General features: G+C 35.8%; 1 protein-coding gene across 8 annotated transcripts in view; it reads right to left on the bottom strand.

Annotated features, from left to right (window-relative positions):
• QKI (QKI, KH domain containing RNA binding) overlaps positions 1–17,485 on the bottom strand; it is a 155,901-nt gene that overhangs the window by 39,983 nt on the left and 98,433 nt on the right. For all 8 annotated transcript variants that reach the window (XM_026505180.4, XM_026505178.4, XM_044386464.3 and 5 more), the window contains exon 4: positions 6,442–6,585. In XM_026505180.4, coding sequence (XP_026360965.1) covers positions 6,442–6,585 — 144 coding nt within the window. The remainder of the gene's footprint in view (positions 1–6,441; positions 6,586–17,485) is intronic.

Raw genomic sequence — 17,485 nt, forward strand, 5'->3', positions numbered from 1 at the left:
AGGGTTTGAACTGGTTTACTAAACATTTAGTTATGTGTAGTGTTATGTGAATTAATGGGGACAAATTAAAATCATCAAAATCTTTGGAAAATTAGAACCCTGTCACATGGAGTATAGGTACAATCTTTACCCAGATTTATTAAATCTTAAAAATCAGCCAATGCAAGACACAAAATCAACTATTTATTACATTTAATTATGAAATTTCAGATAAAGCAAAAAGTCTCTGCTCTCCACTCCCTTCCTCCCCCCAGATCCCTCAAACCAGGGATAGATCTTTTGCTACATAACATTAAACAAAATGGGCAAAAAACCCATTAAAATACATGCAACTCTTTCTACATCTATTTCTTTCCAAAAATCAACTTAGTCTACATGGTTAGGTAAGAAACATTTACACGAAATAATACAAAGACAACTGCACACTTTAGCTATATTCTGTAAATGAAAATGTAATCTGAATCATACTCTCCATAGAAACAATATGAAACTAGGGACTGTGCACCTGTTCAAGACATGAAAAATAAAGGTAAAAATAGTTTTTTGTTACAAAAATATCTGTAATATCACACAGCTGCTTAATATAAAAACCTTAAAAACCAAACATTTATAAGAACCATGAGAATTATTTTATTCACATTTTTGTAATTAAAGGGCTTATTATATAATTATTTTTTAAACAATTAGGAAAGCAAAGATTTAGGACTTTGGTTAATACCCAGGGTTTTAGACTGTGTTGGGAAAGAGTCATTTTCATATAACACTGGCAGGGCTGTAAACTGGTATAAATTTTCTGGAAGGCAATTTATGAATTATGTATTAAAATTTAAAATGGACACAGGGCGCCTGGGTGGTTCAGTTGGTTAGGCATCTGCCTTTGGGTCAGGTCTTCATCTTGGGGTCCTGGGATTGAGCCCCCCATCAGGCTCCCTGTTCAGTGGGGAGTCTGCTTCTCCCTCTCCCTCTGCCCCTCCACCCCCACATAGTACCCTCTCAAATAAATAAAATCTTAAAAAATTAAAATGCACTTACCCTTTAACCTAATAATTCTACTTCAAGAGATTTATCCTACAATTTTACATGCACAAGTTAATTACCCTGTTTGCCAAAGTTATGCAGCATCTTCTCAATGAAGAGAAGGGAATGGTTTACTGCTGGACATTCTGCTGTTGTATGTTTAAGGGAGGTGCCCTCAAAAGATCCAATAAGCCAGCATGGAGTGGGAGGCTGATGGAGAATGGAGAAAAAGACCAGAGGTAGTGAAGCAATAAATGAACTGCAAGGCCAACAGTACTGAAAGAATCATTTACATAAATAATAAAATCTTAGGGGAAAAAATTCCAGCTCCTTTTCCTCTTGTCCCATACTTTCTTGAACCAGAGCCAATTAGGCTTTTAAATCCATCATCAAAAAAAAAAAAATCAATTGGTGAGATCACCAATGACCACTACTTGCTAAATCCAATGATTAACTCCCAACTCTTATCTTAACCGAACAATCTTCAGCAACAATCTCCTACACTTGGCTTCCGGGACTCCACGTTCCTAGTTTTCCTTCATCTTTGGCAGCTCCTCTCCTTGTTCTCCTTTGCTAGATCCTCCCCTTCTTCCTGATCTTTATTTGGTGAAGTACCTGAGGTTCAGTCCCCAGACTATTCTTCACCTTTATCCAATTCTTAGATGGTGCATCCAGCTTCCTCGCTCTAAAAGCTCTTGATATGATGACAACTTCCAAATTGACGTATTCTAGTCCCATCTTCTCACCTAATCTGATTATTCCAACCAAATGCCCACCTAACATTTGGTATCTCAATGTTTACACTTCCAAACCCAATGTCTTGACTTCCCTCTCAAACCTGCTCCCTTAACAGTATAAACAGGAGGGAAGTCCAACTGCTCAAGGTAAAATCCTTGAAGTCTTCACATATACACAACACCCAATCCATCAAAATTCCTGCCAGCTTTACCTTGAAAATAAATCCCTCATCTACTGTCACTCAGCCCCTTCAACACTAGTCCATGTCACTTTCACCTCATTCATGAAATACAAATGCTTGTGCCTTGGCATCTCTGCTTTCTCCAACACCCTCAAAGTGTGTCTATTCTCTATTCAGAATGATCCTTTAAAATACAAATTAGACCGTGTTATTCCTCTCCTCAAACTCCTCCAATAGCTTCTCATGTCAGACTAAACTCTAATATCCTTATCATGGCCTATAGGTCTCTGTAACCTGCCATCTCCCCCATTTTCCCTGACTTCACCTCCTACCACTCTCCCACCTGCTCCCTAAGCTCCTCACTGGACTCCCTTTGACACACCTCAAAAATATCTCTGGGCTATCACACGCTTGTTCTCTTTGCTTGGAATCCCTTGGATATCCAAATGATTGCACATTTCAATGAGGTTTTTTATTTTCCCAAATGTCACCTTCTAAGAGGCATTCTCTAATCATCCCATATAAAATAGTATTTCCTTAATCCAAGGCTCTCGATTTCCTGCTTTATGTTTCTTTACCTTTTAGCACAACCTAATATGGTTTATATTTGTTTTTGCTTATTATCAGTAATCCAAGCTGCCCCATCCCCCCAACCAGAAGGTAGGCCTCAAGATGGCAGACACTTTATTAGTAGTCAACTTTATTTACTCTCTCTGTATCTTCAACAGCTGACACAGTAAATGCACACAATGAACATTTATTGAATGAACTCAAAGGCCCAGAAGGGAGAAGACTGAAGTTTCAAGAAATCAATAAATACAGAATGATTCAATTTGTGGGTCTAGTGTAGTATGTGTGTATACGTGTGTGTACTTTAGGTTTGGGGGGAGAGTGAAAAATGAAGCCTGAAAGATAACCTATGGCAAATCAAGAAGGACCTGAAAAGCCATGTTAGAGAATTCTCTATTCTCCTCTTGGAGTAAGAGGGAACCACCAAGAAGTTTTTTTAAGCATGGAAAGGTTATGAATAGACTGCAATGTAAGGATGGGTTTGTGGGGTCCAAAACTACAAGTACGAATACTGCCTGTGGGGTTTTGAGTAACCTTGTCTTGAAATAAGGGTAAGAAAATGAGAGTGAAAGGACATGAGCATATTTGGGGGATGCAGGAAGTAAACCTGACTGAATTTGGTATTTTTCTGGACACCTGATAACAGCTAGAGACTCCAAGCCACATGTAGGATATTGAAGAGACAGAAACAGCACAACTGAAAATTACTGTTAACGGACATGTTAAGTAAGCCTTCAGAGTGAAATGGTCAACAGAATTTTGAGTATCACTACTCTCAAGATAAACTTTGAGACATGTAAACCACAGAAATGTTTCAAAAAGTTTTCATGTAATACAAGAATAAATTAAAAAGATCTACTGACAGCTCACCGCAGGGACAATCTGAGGTTAGACAAAATGTAAATGCTGATAAGAAATGTGTTATCTTTCATGCACTGATGCTGACAATCCGTAGTCAAATCCAACTGTTAGGGCAATAATTCTTTTCTGCAATTCTGAATCTAATAGGAGGGCATCTGAAATAATACATTTCAAAATAATTGCTAGTCTCCGTATCATTCCCTTTACATCTGTTACACGAACAGGAAAAAATAAATCAGAATTAACCAATTCATTTATATGTGAATACTTTTCAGAAGATCAAGATGGGTCCATATTTTCAATCCAAAAACATTATTTTGAAAATATTTAAGCAACAATAAACTAAAGGGTTCTATAAGCCTCACAGTGAATTTTTTTATAAGGGTCAAATCAATTTACTTAAAAAGAATAATGAGTTGAGAAGGAACTTGTATTTTATCCAATTCTGAATTAATGCATTCATTTTATAATCAGCACTTGGAAAGAACAGTATGTAAACCTATACAATTATAAAACAGTATTATTGAGTCAGCATCAAAAAGCTACAGGAAACTTTTAGGAAACAGTTATGCGGTAGGCATTATGCTAAGCATTCTCCATGTATTATCTAACTTCACAATAATGACATGAGAATCCAGTGATCTTCCAATCTTATAGATGAGAAAAGGAAGACAGAAAAAGCCACAAAGGTGGAATTCAAATCCAGAAGTCAGCTCTCAAATACGATGTGTTCTGTCTCCCAACAATTTATAAGTAAAAACCCAAATCACTTGATACTTCAGGATTGTAAAGCTTCTGTTTTGTTTAAACCTTTGCTTATCAGGGCACCATCACCAGAAATGGATAATAATGTTGAGTTTAATGAAAATAAATTCCCAGGCATAGCACCCATGTTACAGTAAGCATATCTGACAATATGGACAGGATTAAGAAATTGCTACAAGGTTAAATCACTTTATTGAACCCATATCTTAAAAGTACTTTTAGTCTACAATTTGTAATTCTAAGAAAGTTTTATTACTTCAAAGGTGGTATTTAGTAGCAATCCTAAAAGTACTTCCATAGGGAGACAGATTTATCACCAAAAGAGATCTTCTCCTTTAAAATGTAAATTGTGTGAATTTTTAAAAAAGCTTTTGCCATTTTTTATCTACTACTACCTCTTCTACGGTCTATTCAAAGACAACTCTAAAACCAAAATGGTCCTTAGAAGTCATTGACTCCAGTTCTCATTTTGTAAATGAGGAAACAGACAGAAATTTACTAACTTGCTGCAAGACACATAGCTAGTTATTAACACAGCTTCTAATATGATGCTTTTTCCCAGGTTAATAACTTTTAGAACTATAGTAGTTCACAGACTGGCTGGAATAAAATAATAGGTCAGTAAGAGTTTTAATTATCAGACGACAGGTCTATTTGCTATATTAGGTGAACTTATGTACATAGTATTATGTGAGCTGAGCATTTTCAGTTACATATAGCAATAAAAGTAATGTTAAGTAACTCTGATCATGGGACTAACAGTCCAATATACTTAGAAAATAGCCCTTTTCTATAGAACTTTTCAAAACTGCACAATTATTAAGGAAAAGGAGGAGGAGTATATGGTTTAATAGTACACAACCATAAATTTTAGTTTATAATTTAACCTGTTTATAAGATCTATTGAACAAAATTTATGTGAAATTATTTTCTTCCAAGTAGTTAATTTTGTCCAGTAAATGGAAAATGTTTATAGCTTTTAAGTTTATTTACAGAATAGATTATCTGGGGAATAAAGAACGTCAGACGCCATACTCATTTATGTAAATGTCGATACATTTTTGTTTGACAGAATACTAACAGTATTCAGGTTTTTTTTCTTTTTTTAAAGATTTTATTTATTTATTCGACAGAGATAGAGACAGCCAGCGAGAGAGGGAACAAAAGCAGGGGGAGTGGGAGAGGAAGAAGCAGGCTCACAGCAGAGGAGCCTGATGTGGGGCTCGATCCCACAACGCTGGGATCATGTCCTGAGCCGAAGGCAGACGCTTAACCGTTGTGCCACCCAGGCGCCCCTAACAGTATTCCAGTTTTATCCACAGCAAATTAGGGTCCACATTTCTATCATTTTTACCAACATAAAAAATATTTTTAAAATGACTTTGAAAATAGTAATTTATTTTTCATTTTCCATTGAAAAAGATAATACTCTGAGAGTGAGTGCAATCATCATTTCTAAATGAGGAATTACTAAAGGGTTGTGTAATAACGAGGAAAAGACAAAAAAGGAGGGGCTGGGGAGGGAGAGAGAGACAGGAGGATGGGAGGGAGAAAGAATGAGAACAAAGGTGTTTGGGGTCATTTCTTTATGAGACGTCACCCTCCAAAATTACTTTCAGTGTTTTATCTAAGATCCCTAAATATGAACTTTAATAGTTTTCAGTATCTTAGGAAAAAACATTAAATGAGTTGAAGTGTGAAAAGTGCTCAGAATGGTGCCCGATGTATCAGCAAAAGTTAGCTCCTATTTTTCTGAAAGAAAATTTTATATTATGGGAAAATTTCACCACGGAACATTCATCTTTCTATGGGAGACAATGACATGACAGGAGGGTGCTCGGAACCCACAGGCAACTCAAACAACGCACTCCTACTAACACAGGTCCTCCAGCATAAATATTAGTTGTACAGACTCTTCTCTGCAGGTAACACTCTTACCTGCTTATAATGAGAAATTGCTCCCCACCTCAAAAAAAAAAAAAAAAAAAGAGCTTTCATCACCCTACTGATAATGCACCTACTTTCTTACCCTATAATAGAATGATGCAATAATAATAACACCTTTGAAAAGTAGGACACTGAGTTTGCTCCCCTATTTACAACATTTTAGGCTTCCACATTTTAGGATTTGAGCAATGTCTATGTTTGCCCATTACACTAAACGAGTTATAAATTATTTTTATGTTTTGAGGTTAAATAAAATTTTTAAAAAATAACCTATTCTTTATTAACATAAGCATTACAATAATTAAAAGAATTAAATGGAAAAAGGGGTTGGGCTCCAAATCAAAGATCTGGAAATTACTTACTGCAGGTACCAGTAATTTCTTCACTTCCTCAACGGCTCTCTTCAGTTTGATCTCTGCTCTGTTTTGAGCATCTTCCACAGTGATCAGTACATGTAAATCTTCATTGAGATGCTCCCAGTTAGGCTTGCCTCTGTTCTGCTCCTCCTAAAAAATTTGCAAAACACATTAACCAATTTTTCTTCTCAAAGAGAGTTTATTTTTCATAATACCAACCTGTTGCCAGTTATTTAAGCTATATTTGCATCATTTTGCTATGAGGACATTATAAACCTTTCGAATTATTTTCCTCGAAAAAAGGCTGGGTGTGAGACTATGGGGTCAAATGACAGTTAATTTGACAAATATTTGTTGAACACCTACATGTACCAAGCATGGAACCTGATGCTGAACTAAAGATACAACAGGAAACAAGGCTGTCAGATCCCCTGCCACGTTTTTATGTACTAATAAGAAACTTATTATGGAGTCCCCATCCTTAGGTGATCATGAAAAGCATATTACTTCTTCTATACTTTACTTATGGGATAAATAGGTCATGAAGGCTAACTTAAGCAAGTCAGCCGTCAATGTCACATAGCTAAGAACATGCCAATTTAGGAGCTGAATCAACATTTTTATTCTCAGATTCAGTGATCTTTCCATTTCTGTGTAACTACTTTCAACAACACTGGCTGAATTCAAGATTAGGATAAGATTTTGCACAAAAATATTATTGTGTATGAGAAATGACATTTAATATATCAAGTAATAATTATGGAAACATTTCACTATAATCATTACAAGGAATATATGTTCCCATCAAACCTTCCTTTAGGAACAGTGCACTATAAGGCCACTATTTATATCAACTCAAAAATCCTAGTTTAGTAGAAAACATCAATGTTTCATTTCCTTGATGTCTTCAAATCGCTTAGTGAGGAATACCCCAGTTTGGAAACAGTCAAGCTACAGGGAGGTTTCAAAGTAGGGTTGTCTACATTTCCTAAGATATGATCATTTCAGAATTACTTCTTGTTGTAAGTTTTAAAGATAATATATAAACACATGTACAAGTAATATGTAATTAATAAGTTATTTAAAAACATTAAAAATTTTATAAAAAAGTAAAAAAAAAAAAGGTATGTATAAAAGTACCTGGCTCAGTGCAAGGTACTATACATAAACAAGAGATAATATGTGTGGTTGTACTCTCCTCTTAAATGTCACTATTTACTTAATTATGAAATTCTGGGGTGCGGTAACTGGGTGGTGGGCATTAAGGAGGGCATGTGATATAATGAGCACTGGGTGTTATGTGCAACTGATGAATCCCTGAACTCTATCTCTGAAACTACTAATAAACTATATGTTAATTAACTGAATTAAACTAAAACTTTTAAAAATAGTGAGATTTCAATCAAAGGAGATAAAAAACTGACATAAATTAATAGAACCAATACAATGAAACAGTCCTCTACTACAATTTACAAGTTTGCAGAGCTCACGCTAGGGAAAATATATGGACCTTAGCCAATAAGGATGGAAATATATTCTATGGTCAAGTATATGTTTCTGCCTTTATTTTCTGTTAATATCATTAGTATGAAAATGTATCCTAATGTTTGCTAATCGGAATGGTGCCCAAGAAAAAGTGATCCCATTGATAAATGATGTGAATAAAAACTGTACTTTATGAACAAAATTTAATTTTTTTCACTTTCAGTTATTTTGATATAAATACTAATGAGGTTGTTTGGAAGTAACTATTTAATTTAAAAAACCTGTTAAGTATTTCCTTTTGCCTAGGGGACAGACACCATGAAAAAATGAGAAACTAGGGCATCAATGAGTTAAAAAATTGAGAACCTCAGGGTTCTCTGTATGCCGAAGAACATAAAATGTATATACACATATCTCTACTGTGGCAAGAAAAATCAATTTTTAAAAATACAGATTTTAATTTTTATGTTGAAAAATGTTAATATTTTTTCACCAGAATTTGTATTTTTTTTTACTTATCAATTCTTTTGGTAGGTAGATCTAATAAAATGACTTGCATTTTTGGATGAACCTAAAAAAGTGTGTCTATATTCACAAGTAGGGGACTTCTGCTTCCAGCCAAGATAAAAATAACAGGGATAAGATTCACTCTCCTGCCTGAAACAACCAAAAAAACGGGCAAAACATAAGAAATGACAGTTCTCAAGCCTGTGAACATCAGCTAATGAAGACAGTGAGGCTGAGAGATGGCCAATCAATGAAGTCAACCCCAGGATTACCTCAGCTCTCTAGCTTAGTCTCCAGGCTGCAGCCCTGGGAAGGGTGCCAGGCTACCTCTCTGGGTTGAGGAGACAAAGCTAAAAATCCAGGGAGAAAAACGCAGCTAGAGTTCAGACAAGAGTGCTATAAAGAGCTATACCGAAAGAATTCTGGAGATCTGCACAAGGTCCACTCACACACTCAGCTGAACACTAGTCAGTGCATATGTGTGAGAGGAAATACCAGGCTGGAGAAAGAACCAGCCACAGGGCTCAAGGTAAAGGTGCTGGGTTCTCACAGAGAGCCAGACTGAAAGACTTCATGATTCACAGACACTGGGTAAAGTAAATAGAAGGTCTTGCCTCCGTAATGGGAAATAATTAAACCTGGTCTGAGCACCGTTCTGGTGCCACCTAAATAAATCTTAAAAGCAAAACCTAAAAGGATGAAAAGTGTTTCTAACTTAACCGTGTCCTAGAACAAAGCCCAAGAATACTTACAGGAATAGGAAACATCCACCCAAGAAAGTAAAAGTAACACTATTTGGCATCTAATCAGAAATAAACAGGCATGCAAAGAAGTAGGAAAATATAACATAAATGAGAAGAAAAACCAATCAAACTAACCTAGAATTGTTATAATTAGTAGACAAAGACACTAAAAGCTAGTGTGCGTGTGTATGTACGCCCATGTGCGCACACGCATATGTGACACAAATACAGATACTAAAATAGATACTACTACAATGGTAACTGGGGAACACTTAAAATCCAAAATATTTAGAAAGGCATAAAAATAAAAACTAAAATCATAAGTGACTTACCACAGAAACTTTTATACATGGAAAGACAAAAAACCAAAGGACTTGAAAAGGAAGAGATACTATTTACATCATATGAACAGAGAATAAAGTTTAAGTATAATCTGACATTGCGCTTTACTGAGTTTATTGAATAAATTTTCAAGTTGTAAAACACCTTGGTAAATGTACTCTTAATTCAATAACTGAAGTGCCAGTTAAAAACTGAAAATAAAAGTTATACCTATCCTAATGTTTGCTTCAAAATGAAGGGTTTTGCTTAGTTTTAAAAACACTTGAAAGAACAAAAACTTGCAGACAAAGATAAAGATGGCGAAATTATTGTAATCATGTACTTTCACTCCCTCCTAAAATTTTAGAATACTGCACAGTTTGAAATGTACAAAACTCATAAGGATGGGAAAGAAAACAATTTAGAAACCACAAAACATATGGGCTAAGCAGTGAGGGATTTAGCTAATCCCAGGTGAAAAGGAACCAATTTCTGCTGTAGACTACCCTCCCCCAACGCTACCCCATCCCATCCCCCAGGGAAAAACCCAAGGAAATGGCAGCAATAGTAGTAGGGTGAAGGGGTTAGGACTGGAAGACTAGCTGAATTCTCATTAAGGAGCAGCTGATAATCTCCACAGCTCCTCTCCCCAGATAGCTGGCACTCTGTAATACCCAAGCAAAAGACAAAAAATATATTCCTGAAGAGTTCCACTTTACAGAACTGGGTTGCTGCTGAGCCGGGAGCCTGATGTGGGGCCCAATTCCAGGACCCTGGGATCCTGACCTGAGCTGAAGGCAGACACTTAACCGACTGAGCCACAAGGCACCCCTAGGACTGGGTTCTGAGGGGCAGTTCGTGGGATCACTTACATACTGAAGGCTGAGGTGTCCAGCCTTCTCCCCCAACTCTACGTCTAGAGTTTGGGCAGTCAGCCCACACACTAGGGGAGGGAGACTGGAAGACCCTTCTCTGGGAGTCCAACCAGCCCAACAAACAAACAGAAAACAACCCCAAGAAAGCAACCACTGATCAGAGAGAAGAAAAATTCAAAATTCTGCAGAGAGTTAAAAGAAGATAATTATCCTTGAAACAGATAAAGGATGTTAAAAAGAATTCAAAACATAAAAGGGAACTTGAAAAACTAAAAATATAATAAAGATGAAAATCTTGATAGATTGGAAGATAAAAATTTAGAAGCTCTCCCTCCAAGTAAAAGCAAAGAGAGAGGTGGAAAATGGTAAAGAAGAGTATAAAAATTAAAGGACTAGTCCAAGAGGTCCAGAAACTAAATGACAGATGTCCTACCAAGAAAAAGAAAAAGGAAGAAGGGAGAAAAATCATCAACATAATGCATACTTTTACAATGAAACTGAAGGATAAAAGCTTCCAAATGAAAAGGCCCACTGGGTCCTCACCACAATGTAAAGAGCAGATGAAAACTAAAAAAATAAAATCAACTATCAGCAACATAAGCACGCAAGATAGCAACAGGGAATAATTACCAAAGAAACTCCAGTGGCAGGGACGGGGCCGGGGGGGGGGGGGGGGGGTGAGTGCGGAGAGCCATGTTTTCATCCTCGGACTTCACAAAATGAACATTATCAAACTTGATTTTTCAAAAAAAGGTTTTAAGATCACTCTACCCAGAAGCCACATTTATCAAATTGTAGTCCATTTTAAACCCAGGTAGAGTCAAGTAAATTCCTTCAAGAGTGAGTTTTAAGCCTAGTAATTATTCAACACAAACATAATTTCTCCCTGTATTATTTTTCTGTTTCTGTAATGGATAATAAAGGCAATCTGGAATTGGCAAATACTACAGGAGAAGTCAGTAAAACCTATCCATAAATGTTCTCTTAATAAGAAATTACAGTAGGATTGGGGTACATACTTCTGCACTCAATACCTACATTAAGAGTCTACTCCCTAAATTTCCCACTTCAATAAATAATTTGGGACAAATAAAAGGTTGAAATGAAGCAGGGAGGAGGGATGGCAAAATGGATATACATCCAAAATAGTGTATCTCTCAGAAACTTTGGTCGTGGCATTGATTTCTTTCTTTCTACAGTTACATTTCAAATTTTATATATATATATATAGAAAATATATATAACATATATATTATATATATATTTATTTATTTATATATAAATATCTTAGCCTTTTACCGATTTGAGAGAGAGACTGAGAACAAGCACAAGTGGGGAGGGAGGCTGAGGGGGAGGGGCAGAAGGAGAGAGAGAAGTAGACTTCCCACTGAGCAGGGAGCCCGACGTGACACCTGTGACACGGGGCTCGATCCCAGGACCCTGAGATCGCGACCTGAGCCAAAGGCAGACGCTTCACTGAGCCACCCACATGCCCCCAAATAATACTTCAAGAGTCAGTAGCAGAGATATGATGTAGAAAAAACAGCTCATTAATACTCATGATTACAGGTCTGTTTTATAATCACCCAGAGCAATGTCATGTCCTTTAATGTGCCACCAAATCTTCAGCAGTACAGAAGAACATGGTTTTTTTTTTCCAATTGACATAGTCCCAAATTTGCATTCCAGCAGCCATCCCTACTGATTTCTAGGCCTTCAAATTCAACTGCCAACTTGACAGGTGGACGGCACTGTCTCCAAAGCACTCTCAACATGGCTCAACTGGAGCTCATTATCTCCCTTCTCCAAACTTGTCTACAATTGGGTCTCAGTTATTATTGATCCTAATTAGTGCAGATTTTTTAAACTTGAGGACAAAGACTAACTGGTTTTGTAGAAAATCTTTGAAATGCAGTCATAAGGTTATTTGTGCCTTGACAGAGAAAAGTTACTATATATATACCCATTCAATTCACACAAATTTCAGGCACCATTTCTTGCTTATATTCATTCCATGTTGTAAATAAATTGGCCTATTCACAAACATGGATTCTAATACCCATAACTTTGTACAAGTTATCACCTACGTCCAGAATGCCTTCTTAAAATATTTGCTTTTATTTATCTTTTGTTCTAAGTATCATACTGCAATTTATAATTACCTGTTCTAGCTTATTAGAAAGTTCCATCTTAGCTGAATACCAGAATCATGTCTCATTGATTTTTATACTCTTGACAATATGTATATAGCTGACTTTACACGTTATCTGGCCCTTAACAAATATTTACTGAACAACTGAGCTTTTATTATTGAGGAGTGTCATTAAAATACATCAATACACTACAGTTTTCCCCACAGGGCTTTGCTGTATTCATTATTTTTGTGTCTCTATCTGTACAAGCCTCTATATAATCTCCTTTCATTATATATCTTGGTTTCTGGGCCTGCTTCTTTTTGACCTCGTATTTAAGTTGCCAGTTACATTTGACAATCTTTACCTTTTTTATTTTTGTTCTCTTCTAGTCAACTTTCCCAGATTATCTACAATAATGTTCCTGAGGTGTGATTTTCATATTCAAAGACAGTGCTTTTCCTTTATTACTTCAGTACTACCGTGCTTCATTGTATCAGAAGAATGCGGTAACAGAAAGGTCAAGTCTTTTTAAAACTGCAAGACTAGGGGCGCCTGGGTGGCTCAGTCGGTTAAGCCTCTGACTCTTGGTTTTGGCTCAGATCATGATCTCAGGGTCCTGAGATGGAGCCAGGGGCCAGGCTCCACGTGCTCTCCCTCCCCCTCTGCACCTCCCCCAGCTTGTGGTCTCTCACTCTAAAAAAATAAATAAAATCTTTAAAAAACCCCTGCAAGACTAAAGTTGTATCTTTATATAACAGAACAAAGTAAGACAACTTATATATATAATTACTATGTATATACATATGTTCTAAGCTCAAATCGCCTGACTTAAGAGAGGCTGAAATGATAAGACAACATTCAAGGAAATGGCAATCAATATAGCTTTATTTATACAGTAAATTAAAGTTTAGCATGTAAAGCTTTATAATAGCATTCATTCCTAATTATAGAATAGATAAAGTTACCAATGATACTTTATGATCTACATTCTTGACCAGTATACTATAAAGAAATAACAAATTTCAAATAACTTTTAGTCTCTCAGGTGATGAAGAAATTCAGAAATGAAAATAAAGATTGTGATGATGACATGATAGTAACTAAGCTTTTATTAAACACTTACTGCTTGCCAAGTACTATGCTCAGTAATATAAACACACCATCTCATTCAATCCTTCTAACAGCCATATGAGGGCAATACTACTATTCTTACTAACATGTTAATAAGGAGGTTGAGACAGATGTGGCTTGCCCAAGTCATATAGACAATAAGTATTCTATCAGTTCTATCTGGCAGAATGACTTCAGAGCCTGCAGTAGCAATACTAATTCCTAACATAAGCATAATTCCTAGCATAAGCATCACTTACACGAGACCCCTAATTAAGCAAACTGCCCTAAAATAGCATAAATAGTGAAAAAGTCAGAAACAGAAAACTGAGATCATGAATCTTGAGAACTTTCTCTATTTTACCATTTTACCTTTAAAAATTGTTGTGTGGTATTTTAAACATGTCTTGTTTGCACAGCATTCAGAGATAGCAGGGACTTTGGATGCAGATAAGGAAAGAGACTGAAATTATTTGGTAAATGTGGTTTTTGGTTTTTTGGTGTTGGTCCTATGTCCTAATTCCAAGCCAAGCGTGCTTTCTCCATAAATGAATTCCTGAATAAGTTACATGAAGAACAGTATCAAGAACTGGCAGAGAAGTACCTGGTAAAACAGATCTCTTACATCTACAAATAATGCTTTTTTTCTAGATGAGATAACTGCCTATCAAGTTTCAATGACACAAATATAAAAAAATGGTAAACCTGTGGGCCACTTAACACACAGAATTCCTTCAATTATTAAAAGTTTTCAGTGGATGAGATACTTACAACTAAAACTTGGTCTTAATACACAATGAATAGATCCAACATTATAAATGAGTTAGGGCTAATTCAAACCATTATACTGAAGTTCTAACCATTACTTCTCAATTACCCATCATACATTTCATTTTTTAAGCAACTATATCCAGTGACATAAACATATTAAGTCAAAAAAATTCTCAAAATTTGAGAAACAACTTTTGTATTTGATTGGTTTCAGATTAAAACCAAAAAACACCTAATGAGTCAGTGCCCTGTGAAGTTTAAAATTATGTTCTAATTACAGTATCTAACTGAACAACAACGTAATTCTATAACATGAAACACCAGACCACACTGATTGTACCAACCCCTGCTGATAATCTCTTTTAATTACACATTTGTAGTCAGGCAAATGACCACAAGACTTCTGCCCCTGCTGTGCTCTTAATGTGAAAGTTCATATGCCAAAACTTCCAAGACAGGAATTCAAAAGTGTTACGTATTTAAGCAAACCAAGGTTCCAATAACATACTTATGAATATATACATTTTAAGCCAAGAGATAAATTTTAATATAAAACGATCTTCATCCATATACATAATCTTAAATTAGTTTAAGAAATATTCATTGAGAAACTGGACATAAAGTAGATTTCACATAATTTAACTGTTCACTGACTCTAGATACAAAGCTCCTCAAAAATTTTCTTAACTTGAACTTGAGCCTAGCAACAATCACATTTTCTTTTTCTTTTTTAAAGATTTTTTTATTTATTTGAGAGAGAGACAGTTGAGAAAGAGAGAGAGAAAGAGAGAAAGAGAGAAGCAGACTCCCAGCTAAGCAGGGAGCCTGACATGGGGCTCAATCCCGTAACACCAAGATCATGACCTGAGCCAAAATCAAGAGTCAGACACTTAACTGACAGAGACACCCAGGCACCCCAACAATCATATTTTCAAAACAAATTATTTTCTAATAATATATGAAGATTAGAATATGTTTATATTCAGTTTGTTGAAGCTTCGTCCAGGAAATTCTTTAGGAAGCAGGCATTCAACAAATGCTTGTTAAATTAAGCACAATGACAGGCGCCTGGGTGGCGCAGTCAGCTGAGCGTCCAACTCTTAATTTTAGCCAGGTAGTGATCTCAAGGTTATGAGATCAAGCCCCACACCAGGCTCTGTGCTCGGTGTAGTATATGCTTGAGATTATCTATCCCGCTTCCTCTGCCCCTCCCACTTGTGCTCATTCGCTCTCTCTCAAATAAATTAATTAAGCACAATGAAACAATTTACTAAATTTGAAGAATTTTTATTGTTCTATGTCAAATATTTTCCAAGTTAAGAACAAAGGGACTATTCTCAATACTTTTCCTTCACAAGAAACATCTATTGCCTATAAACAATACTAAAAGACTGTCAGGTATGTCCTCCTTCCAGTTTTCATATAGTAATTCTACTTATTTAAGTGTGTAATGACCCTATGTCATTACACATTAGCTCAGCTAATCAAAGCACTGAACTATCTTCCATATAGGGCTTGGACTTGGAACAGCACATAAAGATGATGACTACAGTTTCCCAGAAAAAGGAATAAATCATGTTCCATGAGCTCTACACAAAACAGACCAAAAGAATAGTAAAAGAAATTTATTAAAAATTAATGAAATTGAAGAATGAGTTCAAATACTAGTTCTTCCATAATATTTTCCCATCACCCCCTCTTTCAGAATCTACCTCCCCCAATTTGCTTCCATAGAATTTCATGGCTCTATAATACTACTTAATACCATACTATAGATAGTCTTTTTTTTTTTTTTTTTTTAAAGATTTTATTTATTTATTCGACAGAGATAGAGACAGCCAGCGAGAGAGGGAACACAAGCAGGGGGAGTGGGAGAGGAAGAAGCAGGCTCATAGCGGAGGAGCCTGATGTGGGGCTCGATCCCATAACGCCGGGATCACGCCCTGAGCCGAAGGCAGAGGCTTAACCGCTGTGCCACCCAGGAGCCCCTATAGATAGTCTTCTATATCAGTATACAGAGTAATATGCCTCTAGAGAGCAAAATGGTTCCTTCTCATTTTTTGTATTACTCAATTACATTTAAAAAGGCCTAAATAAGAGTTTGGTATATAACCAATAGCTGTACATTTCTTTGTTCCAGTCTGCACAGATGTGGGCTTGCACTTCTTTTATAATGTTTTCATCAGTTTTTGTTGAGTATTTGACATTTTATACGTACGCGTATTTTATCAATGAAACAACGTGTCACATACAAACGTACTACTTGTTTCTCAACACATATACATGCCACTATAATGAACACAATACAAATTTACTTCAAAAGCATCACTAAATTCAAATTAGGTTTTTTTTTCAATTACACACTTGCTTTACTTACTACTGTCCTTATATATTAGAAATCATTTCCTTAACACATTTGGCAAAATATTTTGTATACAGTAAGCATTTAAAAAAAATCTGGTATTAAAAATTTCTATAGTATAAACTTAAAGTAGCAAGTAAATAAAATATACGGGTTAAATGATTACTAAACTTCTAAGCCATATGGTGTTTCTTGTGCATTCTACATGTGTACTTTTCTATGGGAAAATCATTAAACATCTGAAAATTTTAATGTAAGACCTATAAAGAAAAATATTAACTAGGCAATACCAAAACAGAATATTCTACCTGCCTTCCGTGATAAAAATAAAAACATTGAACATGTAATGAAGGTAAAAACACATATACAGAATAAAAAAGATGAACCAGATGAATAAACTACCATCAGAAGAAAGTAAAGGTTATCTTGAAGGATCCACATACAGCTATGGCCTGCCTCATTTCTTTGGAAGCCAAACACCATGGCTTAATGTTATACAATTAGGATTTTCTAAACTGGAAGAGACCAACAGCACATGGTTTGTTATATTACAGTCCTTGAGGACTATAAGACAGAACAGCTCTATTATTTATAGCTCTTACTTTACAACGTCCTGTCTGTCCAACCTAATGCCACTGTGGATATTCACAGCATTCATAATGCCCAAATATTAATTCACAGCCTCCTTCAGGTAATCTTGAACCCATCAGTGATAAGCAGCATCAAAAGCACAACTGTCTC

This window comes from Ursus arctos, unplaced genomic scaffold (assembly GCF_023065955.2).
Source record: "Ursus arctos isolate Adak ecotype North America unplaced genomic scaffold, UrsArc2.0 scaffold_13, whole genome shotgun sequence".
Taxonomy (NCBI): domain Eukaryota; kingdom Metazoa; phylum Chordata; class Mammalia; order Carnivora; family Ursidae; genus Ursus; species Ursus arctos.